General features: G+C 40.7%; 1 protein-coding gene across 4 annotated transcripts; it reads left to right on the top strand.

Annotated features, from left to right (window-relative positions):
- Positions 1–849: 849 nt before the first annotated feature.
- Positions 850–18886, top strand: pkma (pyruvate kinase M1/2a). Of its 4 annotated transcripts, none has more exons than XM_067594558.1 (11): positions 850–1007; positions 7753–7937; positions 8692–8783; positions 11458–11589; positions 11719–11905; positions 12090–12360; positions 12542–12692; positions 12900–13052; positions 14935–15101; positions 17147–17328; positions 17563–18886. In XM_067594558.1, exons 2-11 carry the CDS (start codon positions 7781–7783, stop codon positions 17667–17669), a joined length of 1599 nt encoding a protein of 532 aa, XP_067450659.1. In that variant the 5' UTR covers positions 850–1007; positions 7753–7780; the 3' UTR covers positions 17670–18886. The 4 variants fall into 4 exon arrangements, with proteins under 4 accessions (XP_067450659.1, XP_067450668.1, XP_067450651.1 ...); XM_067594567.1 differs by having other exon boundaries at positions 871–1002; XM_067594550.1 differs by lacking the exons at positions 850–1007; positions 14935–15101 and adding exons at positions 3459–3661; positions 15552–15718.
- The last annotated feature ends 182 nt before the right edge of the window (positions 18887–19068 follow it).

Raw genomic sequence — 19068 nt, 5'->3', positions numbered from 1 at the left:
AAGTCAAAAGTTAAAATCAATTAAATATACACTAAAAATGTACCTAATATGAATGGAAAAAAGACAAGCATGAACTTAGGCACACAATAGCCCTTGCAATAATAATTTTGCTATATTTCCAGGTGCATGGACCTATATGTTTTTTTTTTTTAAATATTTTTTTCTAATATGCAATATAGAGACAATGCATATCAGTAAAATAATTCCAAACTGTTATTGTTATTATTAAACGCTAGATGGAGGTATTGCCTCAAACACCAGACAGTAAGGTATTAACACAGCAGAGCTTCCTCTTTTAAGTATTACTTTGGTCAAACGTGTACAGACTGGCCATGTATTTCAGGATGAACAACTCGTATATTTATTGAATAAACAGTATTGGGGTCTCATGTTATTGTATCGGCTCGTAAGATTAAATGGAGCCACAGACAACATTTTGACATCTTCAGTTACCGTTGATTTGCACATCTGCACGACAATTGAGTACAACAAAACATATTTCACATGACAGTACGAGATATTATTCGTTTGAAGCTCATGTGGACCCACTGTTTAGGGCAAAGTATCGAATTACACGGTAACCAAACCACTGCGTTTTTCAGGAAATTTACTGCACGCACGCCATCCAAAGTCACATGTCCGGCCCCATTCTCTACTGATGCATTACCCGCGCTCTGATTGGCTGAACCTTTACCTAGCACTACCATCGCACATAACCATCTGCATATCCTTCCGCATTGCGCTTGGTTTTGCACCATTTCCTGACTTTTCACGAGAGTAATTCAGAAATAAAATACACTACTGAGTAGTCTGTAACGAGTGCAGTTGATATAAAATTCATGAACACGGAGTATTCATTTCCATGTATCTGTATCCTCTCGGATGGATATGTCTCAGCATCCCTACAAAGTAGTTCCGTAGAGTGAGGGACTAGGGAGAGATCACCTTGAGCTCGAGTCAGTGTAGCGACACTTCCATCATTTGAAGCAGTTGTCCAACGAGGTAAGGTGAGTATACAGGGAGCAGGGGAGCAGCGTGGTCGTCAGTAGATAACAAGAAGTGATATATTTTAGCTTGTGAGACACTTATGCTGTCACCATAACTACCTTCTAACCCTTCTGACTTATTTCTTAGTATCTTGTGAGCTGGTAAGTCCAGGTAATATATGAGTTCACAGGAGGCTCATTATAATCTAAACTTTGTATCAAAACCGTGTTTTAAAATGCTAATACACTTGGACGTGTGTGTTTTAACTTCTAAGCCATCTTTTAAAGTGCGGCGTTGCTGGCATCTGTAAGATTTGTACAACGTGGTCGTCTGAAAATGAAAGTAAATTGATGGATTAACAGAAGTAACCTGTCCAGGAACAGCTATTTCTGTTGTTAACTGCTAACACGCTGTAGCCTCGTTTTATTCTAAAACGTATTTACTGCAAAAAAAATGTTAAAATTCAGTGTGATGTACGTTAAGCAGTCGCTTCCTGTTGCCTCCTGTGGTGGGTGTGGCCGCTGCGACTCCTCGGCCTCCCATTGGTCATCATCGTGAAGTCTCTGCTTGAGGAAAATGTGACGCAGTGATGAGAACGTGACCTCTAGCGCATCGTCTGCGGCGTATCGACTGTATTTTAATTTAGTTTGCAGTCATAAATTCACCGGAGCTTTAAAACCTCCTTGAATTATTAATAGTATTATGTTATCGTCGTATTCTTGAAGATGCCGGTAGATGAATGAATCATGTTTATGCATTCATTCATCCATCTTTCTTGTAAATCACCCGCCCATACTCTTTAAATCAACCCTAATTTGGTTAGTTATGTCTTATGAAATAACACACGTATGATAAGTCTAGTTTGAAATGTGGACATCAGCCTTAGCAGCTTCACTGCATCGTGTTGCTGCAGTGGTGCCAAAAAAGTATGGGCCTAGTTGACACAGGATACATGCGCAGCAAAGCAGTAGTCATCCTGCCTGTGTAGGATGTATGTGGCTTTTTAGCTCCTTATCTGAAAGCTCATAGACAGTGCAGTTCTTGGTGTGTGATAACTGCGAGCTATTTGTCAGCCTGTTCCCACACGACCATGACAAGGCTGTTTCCAAAGGTTAATTTTAAATTGTAACGTCACATCCTTTATCAAATACATTTACTGTGATGTGTAGATCATAGAAGTCATTGCAGTTAGCAGCCTGTAACATAGCCTGCATATAGTACACTTTGTTATGTTTTTGGTGAGAAATAACTGTTTTGCATACAACAAAATTTTGGAGACACTGTCATTGCTGTGCCCTTCCTGGCTGAAGGCCCTGTTGACAAAATGGAGTCTTTATCCCAGAGGACCAGTCGAGTCATTCTGTCAAATAAGAAGGAGCTCTGTAAGTTTTTAGCTCAACACCCAGATGTGCTCAGTGTCTTCCTATTACTTACAGCTAGGCTGTTGGTTGAGGTTTGACTACTCTGAATGAACACTCTATGGTGCACAAATGTGTTCTCAAGTCTCATATTTAATATATGTTTAAATTGAAGTAAAAAATAATAATCTTTCATGTTATTCATTGCTCAAATGAGTCTGTATACTTAATCTATAAATCCAGACTGTGATGTGTCTTCAACCACAGATATAAACATCTGGTAAACCAAACAAAAGCATAGGCCTACTTACTGCTGTAATTTTAGCTTGACTGTTGATGTCTGTTTATTCAAAGAAGTACTTTGGCAAGAAACTAGCCATTTTCGAGGATGATTTGTCCTGTGAAATAATAAACTGTGGAGTCCACCAGTCATAGCTGTTAATGGGTGGCAGAACAGCCCTTTTCTGTTTTTGGGTGGCAATGTCCTTGACCTGCTGTTGTGGTTAGGTAGATCAGCTACAGCAGAGTTAGCGGTGAATGCTGTAGACAAGGCATTTTACAGCTGGCACTGCTCTCATGCAGTCCCTCCCCACCTTACTGTTGCTGCATACTTGCTGACTAATACTATGGAAAGCCATGGTTTGGAACACAACCAATTATAGGTGTGTCTTTGCCACTGCAGACTAGCTGAGTTGCACTGACACAACTGTATGCACTTAGCTTGGTGTAAGATGCTTGGGCTAAAGGTTTTGCCAAATGGTTTAGCACATTTATTTGAAACGCATTGAATATACACAGCATTCTGTACCCTTCATGAACTTAAACCCATCTTGTACCCCATCTAATGTTTGTATTGGAGTTTACAGGTGTAGTTCACAGGCCTGCGTAGTGTAAATACCATCGCACAGTATTAGATTTCTAAACAGACTTGCATGCTATGTGTTATTATTAGCCAAGACTGTTTTTAGGCCTGGGGTGTTGTATGACCTAGGTGCGCAGTAACATTGGTGTGACTCTACTCTGGTGTATCTTGGTGGAAGTCTCATGTACGCCCATTGTATCAGGTCATGGAGATTGCCTGGTCACAACAGGCACTCTCTATGCCCTTCATCCTCATTGAAGGGATTTACTCTTGAGCTCCTGAAAGTGTTGTTCGTATGCACGCGTCCTGCAGCAGTCAGTTCTGCTTGCACTGCTGTTGCAAGGAGTAGTTTGCTTACTGGCATTGGAGGCTCCAACACACTGGGGCTCTTGTGGAGGTCAGTGGCAGCGACGTGCCTGTTTGTCCCCAGGAGGAACAGGAAGATCTACTGGGGGTATGTAGTGCAACGTGCAAACGGTGCCGTGGCTGAGTGTGTGTGAGTGATAGAAACCATCTACTGTCACTGTGAGCCAACTTGGATTAGTCCAGTGTTACGTCACATCCATAGTAGATGGTACTAAATGTCATGTCACCCTGACTGCAATGCTGCTATGGCTGCTAACAATTACACAGGGATATCTTATAGATAAGTGATTAGGGACTTGTTTAGGAAGACAGGGAGTAATAGTGACTAAGAGTATATTATGCCACAAAGGTGAGTGTGTTGGGAAGGGATTGGAAGGGATTATTAGCAGCCAGCTCTAAAGTTAGCCTCGCATCTGTGTCAGGGTTACTGTTGCTGCTGTTGGCCTGTGGCGGCTGCTCACTGGCTGTGCTGGGGTCAGACGTGCTATCCATAGCTGTCAGTTAGCCACTCCTCTGTGTTCGTCCGTAACAACTAGGGGTTGACAAGCTGAATCAGACAGACCAAGACACCTCTGCACTAGTCGCTATCAGATTTTCAAGAGTTAGGCCTATACCAGGACCATACCATTCCCTCTGATAGCTTCAAAAATAACACATGGCTTGTGGATACAGGCAGTATTTAAGATTGTCTTGCCGGAGGATGACATTTCATTAAAGTGATAAAGATACAAGCTATGGCTTGTTTGCTAATGAAAATTGATCCCTACCTCATGACTAATACAAAGATATTCAGTGACGTTCTGGTGAATGCTCATCCAAATCCTGAAAAAGGTACCAAGGGGAAACAGGCTAAACATAAAACAATGCATGACACTTAGTAATCACTTAGTAAGCCTTGCTGGAAATGTGGGTAAATTATATGGGGTGGGGGGGGCGTTTACTAAAAATAGCTATGTTTTCTTACATGTCAAAGCTGCACGATTTTGTAGCAAAGCCGACTAGCGTACATACTTTAGTACCATAGCAAGTAAGTTATCAATTTCAACCACTACTAATTGCTATTACTGTTCATATAGACATGCAATTTGATTGTTAATACACATATTTGGTGGAGAATCACAACACCTTTTATATGGAAGTTGTCTGAAAGCTCCTCTGTTTTCACTGGAAGACAGATGTATCCCCTTTAAGTTTTGCAATTGCAACTGTCAATGTTGCAATGTCTTTATAACTGTGAAGCTGTGCATCTTTATTGGTCATACTCTATTAGCAGACCAGTAAAAAGAAAGATATCTAATTAAATGGCTGTCAAGAGCATGTCTAATCAATTCAGCTAGTTATTATATAGAGTTAAGTAATTACATTTTTTTTTCAGTGAAATTGTTTAGTCTGTGCAAATATAAAAGCAAATGACAAATGGCCTTCACAAGTTAGAACATATATGCAACTGAAGGATAACATCATGTGTCCACATAGGAGCTTTAACCAGCAAATATTTGTTATTTTAATGTATAAAATAATAATATCAATGAATGGATTATCATCATCAGGTGTTTCTTTTAAATCTTGGAATAGTCCACTCCTTGAACTAACTGCCGGTATTTCAGACTGTTTTCTCCCTCGTCCCCTCTGCAGTCTCTCCATGTGGTTCAGCCACTCAGATGTCTGCCTCTAGCTTTTTCATGGCTGTGTGATGCAGCACTGGGATGTGACTCTGCTCACGTACAGCACTGGTCTGGCACTGGACTGCCCCACTGACTAAAGTGTTACATAATCAGTCAGCAGCTCCTGTCGAGAGAGCCTATTGGTGTTCTGGCACTGCCTGGAATCCCCCAACATGATGCATTTGTAATTAGGATGTGATGAGTAAGGGGATGTCTGACTACAAATGCAACGGTTGAATGCAACAGATTTTCCCCTGCGAGACCTACTCTGAATGTACCTTCAGTTGCAGTTGTGCCACCCACAGTTGCAGCCATTAAAAATGTCTATTCTCTGTCTGTCTTGCTACTCTCCCTCGTGAGTACACCAACAGCCACTGCAGCCTGTAACCTAGGACTGGGTAGCCACATTGTAAAACTAAACCAGAACCATTCTTGGTACTTTCACATTCTGGTGTATTTTGCCTTTTCTCTTTCAGGTTTGTTTATTCTGGCTCAATTTTCTTATATTCTTTACTATAGAAACTTGGATTAAATGTTCACATGAATGTTGTAGATGTCCTAGTCTGGGTCTAGATGCACATCTTGTCCCTTGTTTTCAGTAGGACTGTCTAGTCATTGTCGGGTATTAAGAACAGATTTTCCTTCAGAAGGGATCAGAAAATGATGAGAGAATGTTGCCTTAAAGAGATATCAATTTGTAAACCTGTTATTCTACCAAAGAAGAAACCAGTGAGAGTGTTCTCTGTTGATGAGCACATCAATATATAATTTAAATAGAGGAACCTAATCTCTCCACTGGGTGGTTTGGACTGAGGCCGGATAGACTGACAAAGAGAAGTGAGCTCCTTGTTTGTTGAAATAGTTGTTCATGCACAGCCAAAACTTACTTTGCAGGTATAATTTTTAAGGTTTTTTAAAATTAGTGTTAGCTGTGAGACCCCATTGTCATACATTATATACTGTATATGTTTATTAGGTTCCTCTCAAGCTCCAACGATTAGTTGATCAATCATTTAGTTGAGTTACAGAAAATTAATCAGAAACAAGTTTGATAATGGAAATAATTGTTTAAGCGAATTTTTAAAGCAACGGCAAAAAAATTACAATTTTTTTTCTTTTTTCTTTTTCTTTTTTGGAAAACATGAACGTTATGACAATTTTTTTCCATCTCATGAGGCTCAGACTCAGTGTGCCAGTGAATCACACTCATTTCTAGTTTCTATCATGTCACCAGATTGGCTGTTGAATCAAACGTTTCTGCCTCAGTCTGCTGTGCTGTCTGACGTGGGTAGTTATGTAACCACAGCAACCAGAGCCATAGCAGAGGCAGCATTCTTTGTCATTGTAGAGTAGCAATGCTACATTCTGCTGTAATACACCTACAGTGCAGCAACGGTTTGTTGAAACATGCCTTAATATCATGCTATAAAGAGTTTATACAGTGCCTCTCATTATTCTGTCATGGATAGCCCGAAAGACAAAAAAGACTGTATTGAGCAATTTACCAGTGCACAGGATTTGATGTATTATCTGTTTTGGGCTACAGCATTTGCAAGGGACATTTTTACAGTACGTTTGTGCATTGCTTGCTAGAGAGAAGTGATGAAAGTGTCGTTATGAAAGCTTGGCAATTCCTGACCTGCAGATGAGTGTCGTGATGGGTTATTGCTATATAACTCATGGGGAAGTGGGTGGGGGAGAACAGAATGTACAATACAACAGCAGCCCAATAAGCTTTACTATTCTCCTCTCAATAAATAGTATGGAGGCAGTGATGTGCAATGGTACTAGCTGTGGCATGTTTCTTAGTATGTCAGATCAACATTCATCTGTTATCAAACACTGATCAGTTGGCAGCTACACAAGGCAGCAGGAGAGTTTTTTTTTTTTTTTTTTTCTCAGTTATCATTGGCATACATTTCTTCACTGTATAAATTGTAGATTTTGCAAAACTACCTAAAAGTCAAATAGTAACACAAGAAAATATAGTCTTGTGCAAATGTTATTTACATAGAATTGCAGTAGTGAGATTTCATAAACCTTATTGTTCTTTTTTTCAGGCTTGGTGGCTGAAGGTAGTCACAAGTAGATATGTGGAGTTAAAACAGCAACCATTGCTCCTTGTTTTACTACACGTTACAACACCAGCAATCAACTTAATTAATTAGATAAGTAATTCACACTGGGAGATTCTGCTTCTCCTTGACTTCACTACTGCAAGGTCAGTTACATAGCAGGATTATGCACAGTATGTTGCTACGGACACTTGGCGAATACTTGAGTGTCATTAATCGCTGGCCAGTGTGATGTACCTCTGTTAGCTCTATGAGTTTTACATAAATACACACACAGTGCAGAATTATCTCCAGCTACCAGGCAAATGTTCTTCACAGATATAGTTTGTGGAAAAGTTTGCTACTTCAAAATGCTACAGAGGTTAAAGAGAGTTGTTGGTTGCTTTCCGTGTAGTTTTTGTCCTTATAGTTTACCTTTTTTTCCCCACTTTTTCCTGTAGGAGCTCTCCAGTTACACCAGTGATCGCCATGCCTCAGCCAAAGTCTCTAGACATGGGCTCCGCCTTCATCCAGACACAGCAGCTCAACGCTGCCATGGCTGACACTTTCTTGGAACACATGTGCCTGCTGGACATCGACTCCGAACCAACCACTGCCCGCAACACTGGCATCATCTGCACTATTGGTTGGTGAACACTGTCATTCTGCACACCTGCAGATAGAGAGACTCAAACAAATACTCACTAGTTTCATCAACATCTTGCCAATTGACCAGCTGGCACATTTGGCACATTTACAGAAATGTTGATTAGTAAATAACTAAATGAAATGAAACACAAACATAACCAGATCGCCTTTCATGATATGTGTTATGGCATTTTATGGGTTTAACACCTAATGCATTCAAAGGAAGATTCATGTTGTAGAGCCTCGGCCTCATTTTGATAGATTTGGTTTAGTTTATTACTCTTGGTTGTGATAACATCTAACTTGTCAGCCTAATAGCTGAGAAATGTGGTTGCTAGAGATATTTGGGATATTTGTTCCATTTTTAGATCACATTTATTTATAACAGTTATTCATCCATCTTTGGGAACAAGGCAGGCTACTTGGACATTGGCATTTTGACAGTAACCTGCCTCTTCTTTCACACTGTACTGAACATATGAATACAGCTCCCTAAATATGTACTGTCTCTTTATTCACATGAAAGTAGTGTCTTTTTAAACTTAAAATAAGTAGAACTGGACTCTCCATGCAACTAAATAAAGACTTACACAGAAAATTAAACATATTGCTCCTGTTTTATTAATTTGGGGAGCCACATTTTTTATTTCAAATAATACACATTTAACTGTGCAGGGACAAATAAATAACATCAACATTTAAAAAGTTTTAAAAGCCTTTTTTAATCCTTTCCTTTCAATAACTGCTTCCAGGGCCTGCCTCTCGTTCTGTGGATATGCTGAAGGAGATGATCAAGTCTGGAATGAACATTGCTCGCTTGAACTTCTCCCATGGCTCACATGAGGTAGGTCTTTGCACAACCTTTTCTAGTGTGTAAATGAACTTGGCAGGTATAGCTAGCCAAACTGTTAAGTCACGTTCAAATTGTGCTGATAATTTACATTAAACATGGTTCTGTGCTTTATCACAGAATGGTATTGAATGGTATGTTGATCTTTTTGGCAATCTTTGCTTTTTCCTATCTTGCTTTTTCTAGCTTTTCAGACAGTTTTGGTGACTTTATGCATAAAGTAACAATGGTGAAAGAAGATGGTCAGCAATGCTCACAGTTAACAAGCACGTAATTCATGACGAACTGTTATCAGCTTGGCTTTAAGCAACACTGAGCCAGCCAGCTTGAATGGGGAAAAACAGTAGTGCTAACTTACTTAAGATTAGAGTTTGGGATAGCTAATCAAGCTCAAGTCAATGTGATGCAGCCTGATTAAGTCTTAAGAGCTGTGTCCCACTCTGCAAAGTGTTTGTGTTCACTTTTCAGGGAGGACTGACCAAGTTAGAGACTCATGTCCAGAGGGTCATCAAATGTATCAACAGAATTATCCAGAATCCATTTGAACTTTTCTACAGTGTGTCACTTTTATCAGATGTCATTTGACATTTTGACATTTTTGTACAAGAGGACCTTTTAGACTGAGATTCTGCAAAATGATCACAGATTTTTTTTTTTTATTCTTTTCTTACCATAAAATGTAATTTCACTGCACTCACAGGCATGAACTATAAATGGCATGCTTAACCATGCGCTGCTTTTAGTATTTTACTTGTCAAGGATATAGAAATGATAAATTCTGTTTGAGGTCTTGGGATGGATTCTTTCTTTCTCTTCAGTGTAAAGTGTCTGTGGTTTGTATAGGTCTTGTTGTTTTAGCAGGATCAAAGGTTGGTCCAGGCTGAGATTCAGGGACAACAAAAGACACCTGAGCTCTGTTGGCTTGGTGTACTATAAATACGTCATCTGTAGCTTCCTGCCCTTGCTTTATCTACTCAGCAGGCAGCATGCCTAGATTCTGTAAGTGGGTGTGTACACAAACCAACGCCAAGGTCGATCCACTTTTAACCAAAGTGGGAAGTGAAACGTTCGTTATTTTGCAACTTACATTTCTTAAACCAGTGGGAAAAATCTTGAAAGAAGTGAGAACTAAATCCATGTAACTGAACATTCAACTGTGCGTTCACTTTACATTTAATGTAATTGAAAATTATGGACTTGAACCCATACCCATAAACTCAGTCACCTGCTCTAAATTCACTGAGCAGCATTGGTCATAAAACACAACACTGTCTACTTTGCCTCCCTCTCCTACTGAAATGCTGAAACATACTAGAGAATAACACCAGCCAAGATGTCATCCATATGTATTTCTGGCTTCACATCATGACTCTTCAAGCTACTGGTTTGGCACTTTGCATAATTGAATTAGGTACTCTTTTCTGCAGATGGTGACACTGTTCAGGTTTTCTTTGTCATAGTGCAGTGAGTGTAGTATAGCTCAACATGTTGTCATTATGAAAGGCAGCCAATGTGATTACCTGCCACTTAAGTTATTACCTAAAACCCTTCCCCAGGGGGGCAGCATAAGCCACGTGCAGCAGACGGCTGTCTCCAAAGCCATGAACACTGTGCTACATGTTTATCAACCTGGGTAAAGATGGCCAAATTGGTAACATGACAGTACTGAATGCAACGCTCTTCTAGCATTTCTCCACAGCATTTTATAGTTGGACTACCTTAGCAAGCCTTGTTAGGCGCGTTGGTTGGTAAATTCTCCAGATGTTAATATTTCACTGTAATAAATTGTCTGGCAGCAAAATTTCAATGGCAAAAGTGTACGGTTTCTGTCATCCTTTCAAATAGAATTTTAGGATGCCACACCTTTTTGGTGGCATAAACACACCAGACCACATGAACTAATGATTTTACGGAAGTCTACTTTTTCCCCTGAGCTAGGATTCAGATTGTTCAGTGTGTGTCTATTGTTCACCACCAACTTTACTGAGGGATTTCCTACTGTGAAACACTGCACTTACTCATACAGGAAACTTGAAGCAAAATACCCTGATCTTTATTGGTGGTGTTTGATGTATCATAAGAGTAATATATGACCTGTGGTCAAGGACACATATTTTGATGACTACTCTATGTGTCATACTATATGACACTGTCTGATTCAGTTTACTAGTCCCAACAGTTGTATAGATATCTGTAACTTTTAGAGAAAGTTAAGTCTTGGATCTGATTTAATGAAACTTAATTACTGTATTTTAAACTTAAAGGCTCACAGTTACTTTGCTTGATCAATCCAGATTTCTCTGTGACTCTTAACATGTCAGTCAGGGTGGTAAAATGAACTCTATTTGCCCGTAGTGGTGCTGACCTTATGGTTCATATCAATGACTGTATGAGTTGTCGGATACACCTTATCTTTTAATTGCCCTAGATAAAACCTAGATCTTACAGTAACTCATATACCTGTGACAATACCAAATTGGGGTTTCTTTTTTTTTTTCATTTCAATGTGTGCACTAACAGCAGAGGATCAGATAAAAAGGCTGGTTAGGGGTAACAGATTTGATCAACATGTCTGTGTCTTTGAGCAGCTGCTTCTTCTGTATATCTTGCTTAGTCCTTTTACTCTGAAGATAGTTTAAATGTGATGTGATCCTCTTCTTTTCTGTAGTACCACGCAGAGACCATCAAAAATGTGCGCGAGGCATGTGAGAGCTTCGAGCCTGGCAGTATCCAGTACAGGCCCATCGGTATTGCTCTGGACACCAAGGGCCCAGAGATCAGGACTGGCCTCATCCAGGGAGTGAGTTCAATACCACCTGTTTCCTACGCTTGCACCATAACCGTATTCTTTTGTTATTTCTTATTGATTTTTGTTAGAAATGTTGCATGAATATAACCCTAACACAAAGTAAAACTGATAATTTGACAGAGCGGCACAGCTGAGGTGGAGCTGAAGAAGGGCAGCATGATCAAGATTACCTTGGATGATAGTTACCAGGAAAAGTGTAGTGAAGAGGTCCTCTGGCTCGACTACAAGAACATCACCAAAGTAGTGGAAATTGGCAGCAAGATCTACATTGACGATGGACTCATATCCCTGCAGGTCAAGGAGATTGGTGAGTGGAAGAGTGGCTGAATCACCCTAGGTTAAATGATGATTTTGTAGTATGTCTATTATTTTCATTCATTCATAATTTGTGTAGTGTGTCTGTTGTGATCGATTTAGAAAGTTTGGAAAACTGTCATGTAATTATACCCAATGAAAAACTTAAGCTCTTTAATATTTTCTTGCCTCTCAAGGCTCTGATTTCCTCATGTGCGAGATTGAGAACGGTGGCACCCTGGGAAGTAAGAAGGGAGTGAACCTCCCCGGTGCTGCTGTAGACCTGCCCGCTGTTTCAGACAAGGACATCAAAGACCTGACGTTTGGCGTGGAGCATGGAGTCGACATGGTCTTTGCCTCCTTCATCCGCAAAGCGGCAGATGTACACGCTGTCAGAGCAGTGCTGGGAGATAAAGGCAAAGACATCAAGATCATCAGCAAGCTCGAGAACCACGAGGGTGTGCGCAGGTGAGTGTGTGGATCAAGTGCTCCCCTTCTCTTCTCTTTATGTGGGGTTCAGCTTTTGCCATGCAGTATATCTTGTAAAAATGCCCAAGAACAAATCCTATCAAAAAATCTCCTAACATCCTATGATATCTGATAGTTGTACTTTGTGATGTAAATGGTTATTTTTCTGTCTGTTTTCCAGGTTTGATGAGATCATGGAGGCCAGCGATGGTATCATGGTTGCCCGTGGTGACCTGGGTATTGAGATCCCCACAGAAAAGGTCTTCCTAGCCCAGAAAATGATGATTGGTCGCTGCAACAGAGCTGGCAAGCCGATCACATGTGCCACTCAGGTCAGATAACATCGAAGGTCATACTGTATTTCTTGGGCTATATTTCTCCCAGGAGCTTACGTTAACAAAGACTGGCAGATGACTGGCTGTACTGGGAAGATTTTATGTGTATATATGTGCTGCTGTGTGAATGTGACACTCCAATTAACTTGCCCTGAAACATCTTATGTTGAGATTTGTTGATGTTACCTTCTGACCGCCACGCAGATGTTGGAGAGCATGATCAAGAAGCCCAGGCCCACCCGCGCTGAGGGAAGTGACGTAGCCAACGCTGTGTTGGACGGAGCTGACTGCATCATGCTGAGTGGAGAGACTGCCAAGGGAGAGTACCCTCTGGAGGCAGTACGCACACAGCACATGGTGAGTTAATGTATATTAAATATAACCATAATAAGCATGGAAATTATCTATAAGCAAAGAACAAATCACTATAATTGAAAAGTAAGACTGATTGGAGAAATTATGTTCATGAGATGATCTTGCATGATTTGTCAATTTTAACTTTAAAAAATGTTTAGTCACAGAAAAAAATATCATTAGCAGCTGCTGGGAGATTAAGCTTTTGTGTTTTCTGATTTTTGTGTTCACCTGAACACATCTATCACTTCTCAGTCAGTTGCCCATTGGCGCAGCATCTTTTTTCCACTTGGCCAAACTTCAGCTACTAAAGGTGGTGTCAGAAGGAGTGTCAGGCCAACTGGAAGCTCTGATAGACTTTAACTTCCTATTAATTATGTCAATAAACAATCAATAAATAAATCAGTAAACATTTGCTCAATCAAGGCTAAAAATATTGATAATGTGCAAAGTTGCTGTGAGGGTGTTTTCAGTTACTAGACTAATGCAAATTTTCTACACAGTTGGGATAACTGTCATACAATAAGAATGACACAGTAAAAGGTGATGATTACCTTCATAACATGTTGGTACATTTGCGTCCAACCACACTGAAGTAAATGTCTGCTGCTGCACTTCTGCATTTATCCAATCCACCGTCGTGGCTGCTCTTCACAGTTTCTTGCTCTAGTATCCCCAAACTAACCCGCCCAATTTTATCAACAGAAATTTACAGTGCATGTCTAACCCTGAATGATACAAATGTACAATACCAGTCACACCTTCTCATTCTCTTTGACTGGTACTGTACACTTTCAGATTTTGTAAGCTTTTAAATGATTAATCAATTATTGATCATTAATGTGGCTGACAAGGAAATTGCTTAAAATTTGCATCCTTAATGCCTACATTTGTTACGGGGGGGGTTTGCTAGTCAGGGACAGACACAAGTAAACCACCTTTTTGAAGGTTGTTAATAATTCACACTTGGTGAATGTTTTGATCAAAATCACAATTAGTATGAATTTCATAGATGGATAATCCCGCTAATGCTGTCTTGCCTGTCTTTCATTGTTCAGGCCCTTCTTGGCTAACCTCCACTGTTCTCGGCTCCACTTGTTGTTTTTTTCTTTGCACTGCTATGCAGATGCAGGAGTGACTCAGCATTCTTGTAGTTCCTGCCACTGAGCTTATTGCCCTTATGTTTAAGTTGCATGGGGTGCCTCACAGTCTGACGTAAACATGGCTTGTTTTCACCTAAAACCATACTTTTATTGTGAAAACTAGTATACCAGTGGAAAAATATCCACGGATTAACACTGCTTCTAAACAACTTCTTCCAACTGACATTTTCTTTTTCTCATTTACTTCAATCTTTATAATAATTGTCTTGTTCATTCTTCCTGAATATATGCTTCTTTTCATCTTTGTGTGCAGTGTGTGGCATTTTTAATTCCTAGCTCCCCTTTTCAACTCCCAGTTGCCCTAAGTTTTACAATAGTTTTTAAGGTTGAATAGTCCTTTTTAAAAGATAGTTTCAGTAGTACAGTTGCCTTAACTACAGATTAGCATGAGCTCTGTTGTACTATTTTACATGTAATACATCATGTAAGTGGTTTTGGCAAAATTTTGACTCTTTGATATGTTTTAACTTTGATGTTTTCATGTTTTCCCCCACTAACTGCATACCTAAACTCTTCTATTCACTATCTCTCCTGTTCTTTACATCTGTCCCTTCTGTTCACTATTACCTTCCACTCTACTTGTGTCTCTAACATTGTCCCTTTTGTGTTTCCTGTATTCCTTTCCCTTTTCCTCTTTTCCTGTCATTTCCCTCATTTTACATCTGCGTTTGCCTGGTGTGGGAATGCCTTTGCTTGATGCATCTTGCCCTCACCTGTGCCAGATTGCTCGTGAAGCCGAGGCAGCCATGTTCCATCGGCAGGTGTTTGAGGACCTGCGTCGCTCCACGCCGCACTGCAAAGACCCTGCTGAGGCCATTGCAATCGGCGCTGTTGAGGCCTCCTTTAAGAGCTTAGCCTCTGCGATGATTGTGCTCACAGGCTCTGGAAGGTAGGCAGGATATCTAATCCTCGCAGGTCGAGGAGGACACTGGTGTCGGTGCTCATAGTGTCTGAGAGAGGGAGAGTAGGGCAAGACAGGGACTGACTGAGCAGGTAACTAGGAGAGCCTGGCAAACACCCAAGGTAGACTGCTGGTTGATTTTTGCACGTGATCACAAGTTAAAGAGTAAAATGTTAATGTAAGAAGGTACAAATTAACACATTAACCCAACAGTTTTTCTCTTAATATCACCCTTGACTGATGTTGGGCCTCTCTTAATTTGCTGCAGTGTTAAAGTAGCAATCAGCCCAACATTACCACAACAACTGACTTTAACCAGGAGTCTAGCTAAGTGTTTTCCAGGCACTCCCAGGAGTGTGAATGACTCGGTGTGCAGTAGTAGTGGTGTGTGATTGAGAGTAACCCCCCACCCTTCCCTCATGGTCGTTTGGGGCTCAGATAGCACGGGAGGCCGAGGCGGCCACCTTCCACAGACAGCTGTTCGAGGAGCTGAGGAGACACTCTCAACTGACCAGAGACCCCTCAGAGGCTGTAGCTGTTGGAGCTGTTGAGTCCTCCTTCAAATGCTCCGCCAGTGCCATAATTGTTCTCACCAAGACTGGGAGGTAAGAAAGAAAAGGATAGAAGAAAAACACTCATAGACTCAAAGGTAAGATGTTGCCAGCCACATCCAGCACTGCTCCTAATGTGCTCTTAAATATCCCTTCTCCTTTCGATTTTGTGTGGTGTGTGTGTGTGTGTTTGTGTGTGCGTGTGTCTGAATTGCACTGTTACATAGGGTGGGTGGAGATAGCTGATTGTAAGAGTTGCCCCTCTTATACAGAAATCCTGCAATATTGCTGTAAGGAGGCCCATCATTTTCCCAGCTTTGCTTTTTTTTTTTTTTACACTGAACCAAACAAAGCCAACATAATGCCATCCCTGTGTGTGAATTTTAGATAGCATGCCGGCGTTACGGAATCAAAGGCATGACGTGTAACACAACAGCGTTGGCGTCTGTGGTGTGTAGTCCCACCATGCCGGCTGTCCCTTTTTTACACAAACGTCAATCCGGCAATGTGACTACCTCTGCTGCTGGCTTAATGGCTTAACAACAATGCTGCAGAGCTCTCTCTGACCAGGGAAGTGAAAAGCTTGCATTGCATATGAGATCTAATAAAACAGAGTGCCACATAGTCACAAATATATCAAATCATATCAAAACATTACTGTAAATCACTGGCTGTACACACAGTGCTTGCTGCCATGTACATATAGACTTGTTGCAGCAGTGCAGCCTTACAAAAGCTTGATTTCACAGCGGGACAGCCCTGAGCCTTCAGTGTTTGAGGGTGGACATTTGGATTTAGCCACTGATAGTGACCTAAAGCCTTTGGACACCCATGATACACCATAAATGTTGTCACTTATTTTGACTGATTAGACCTCTCAGGACTGTGTGGGCATTTACTGACTGTGCTTGGTTTCCCAGACTATCCTGTTGTTTTATTGCACCCATCAGGCTAGGACAACTCAGCAGATTTATTGTTTTTAATTAATCATTAACAAAGCATATTACTACTAAATCTTAGGAGCCTCAATCAATCAGAATACCTGAAAACATGTTTATGGGTATTCAGAGTTGGCAATCACACCGCATAGATTCCTCCAAGAATCTGTGCATGTAAATTAACTCAGTGCAGACAAAGTATTCAGGTTAATGAGTTATAGTGTTTAACTTCATTTTCTGCTTATGAATGTATATCTAAATAATCTATACTCTTTATGTAACATATAGAACACATTGCCTTGGTAACTGAGCCTCTTTCTGACTCTGCAAACCAAGAGGAAACAGATTTTGTGTGCTTGGGGATACCTGAAGTACCTCCATAACTCTATCCATGACTCAATATTTTAGCATTTACCTCACTCTGCCATTTCTCTTTCTAATTATCAGAATGAACTGGCCATACTGTTCTAATCATTAGTTTAAAGAAAAATACGGAATGAGGTAACTTAAATGCTCAACCATGTCTTTCTGTGTGTATTTGCAGGTCCGCCCACCTGATCTCCAGGTACAGGCCCCGCGCCCCCATCCTCGCTGTGACCCGTAACGCCCAGACAGCTCGCCAAGCGCACCTGTACCGCGGCATCTTCCCCGTCCTCTACACCAAGCCCGCCAACGATGTGTGGGCTGAGGATGTCGACATGCGCGTCAACTTTGCCATGGATATGGGTAAGGCTTTACACCTGCATCATTTCCACTATGCAATACTTGTATTTAAAAGTGTTGCAAAAGAAGTTCACATATATTCAGCAACAATCGCTGTCAAAAAATAAAAAACCTTATTGGAATCCTGGGATGAAAATACTTACTTACTGCTGTGAGCATTTGATCAAAGACACTCTGCTTGACAGAATTTAATACATCAAATAAACAATGCTTTGTTGATTTATGTTTAATTTCCAGGCAAAGCCAGGGGCTTCTTCAAGGCAGGTGATGTCGTCATCGTCTTGACTGGCTGGCGTCCAGGCTCTGGTTACACCAACACCATGCGTGTGGTTCTGGTGCCCTGAACGGCCAACAGAGCATCTCTGTTTTCTCCCTCCACCTTCATCTATCTTTCATAGCTCTCCACCCCACACTCCACTCTTGCTCACAGACCTTATCAACCAACACACAGGCTCAGAGTCAACCCCTGAACTATTTTAGGATTTAGGCAATAATACAAAAAAAAGATCAAAAATGAATAGAGTATAGCCTTCATGACCCAAGAGCCATTTTGGGTGGGAGTGGAGGCTTGTTCTGTACAATTCCACTTTATGTCCATTCCTCTCAAATCTCTCAATCAAACCAGTCTTCAGGGCCTCAGATTAATACACCCTGACCAGAAACTGCTGTATTTATTCACTCAAGCACTTGTATTCTTTAAAGTGAACCAGTATAAGAGTGAATGCATCCCGATCCGTATGCATGCGCATACTGGCTATTGTTTAGGTGGAGTTGGTGGTCAAGCGGGCTGATAATGACGGAGCAGTTTTTAGTAACGAAACAGTTCACTTATCGCACTCCTCTGCCGAATTAACGAACAAAACAGTGGCATTCTCAGTCAAGGGCTCCTTCCACAGTGCAGCCTCAGCTCCACCGCTCCACCCAAACAGATCCTTCTGTAGTGCTGTCTGTTTGAAGTGTCCTCTCTTAATGCCAGCTTTCACTGTATTTTAAGTGTATCTGTACGTGTTGCACTCCTAAACTACTCCAGACAATGTTACATTCTATATTATACTTGACTATTGTGAATGGTGAAGTTGTGTTTTGAGACATCCAAGACAACTTATATTTTGTCTAACTATAGAGAAATGTTAGTTTTGGATGTCCACTTCAGAGTTGTTCAAGGTAGTTACTGTATTTGTGTTTTTAGATGTGTCATGAAGCCTTTAAATTTATTTGCATTTGGATCATATTTACTTATGAATCATGTATGATTCACTAAAGTCGACTGATATAAATGAGCACTTTTAGGGTTTTTTCGCAGGGGACCTGATGTAGGGATGAAGCCCTTTCCCTCTCAGCCCCGTTGGGTTATGGGTAGAACCCCTCAGCTTGTCTTTGTCTTTGTCTCTTTCTACATCAGTGACCCACTGTTGCTGTGTTCATGTGTCTAACATGCTTTTGATTGTAATGCTAGAGTATAAGAACTAACTAAATGTAAAGGGGTAATATAAAGTTTAGCTGGTGTTCTGAGCTGTCCTTAACGACTGGATTTCCATCAATAAAAGAGATGAGCACTTAACTCTGCCTTGCAAATGTTTTGTTTGACAGTGAATAATCATGGATTTATGTGTAACTTTACAGATGGTACTACATTAAATTAACTTGGACTCTGGAAAATTCTGGAAAAACTAGAAATGTTGGCATTGAAAATGTATTTTATAAATGATCAAAGGTTGTACAGTGTTTCAGTGAATAGTTAGA

Source organism: Thunnus thynnus, chromosome 1, assembly GCF_963924715.1.
Source record: "Thunnus thynnus chromosome 1, fThuThy2.1, whole genome shotgun sequence".
Taxonomy (NCBI): domain Eukaryota; kingdom Metazoa; phylum Chordata; class Actinopteri; order Scombriformes; family Scombridae; genus Thunnus; species Thunnus thynnus.
This window is presented reverse-complemented; position numbering and strand designations above follow the sequence as displayed.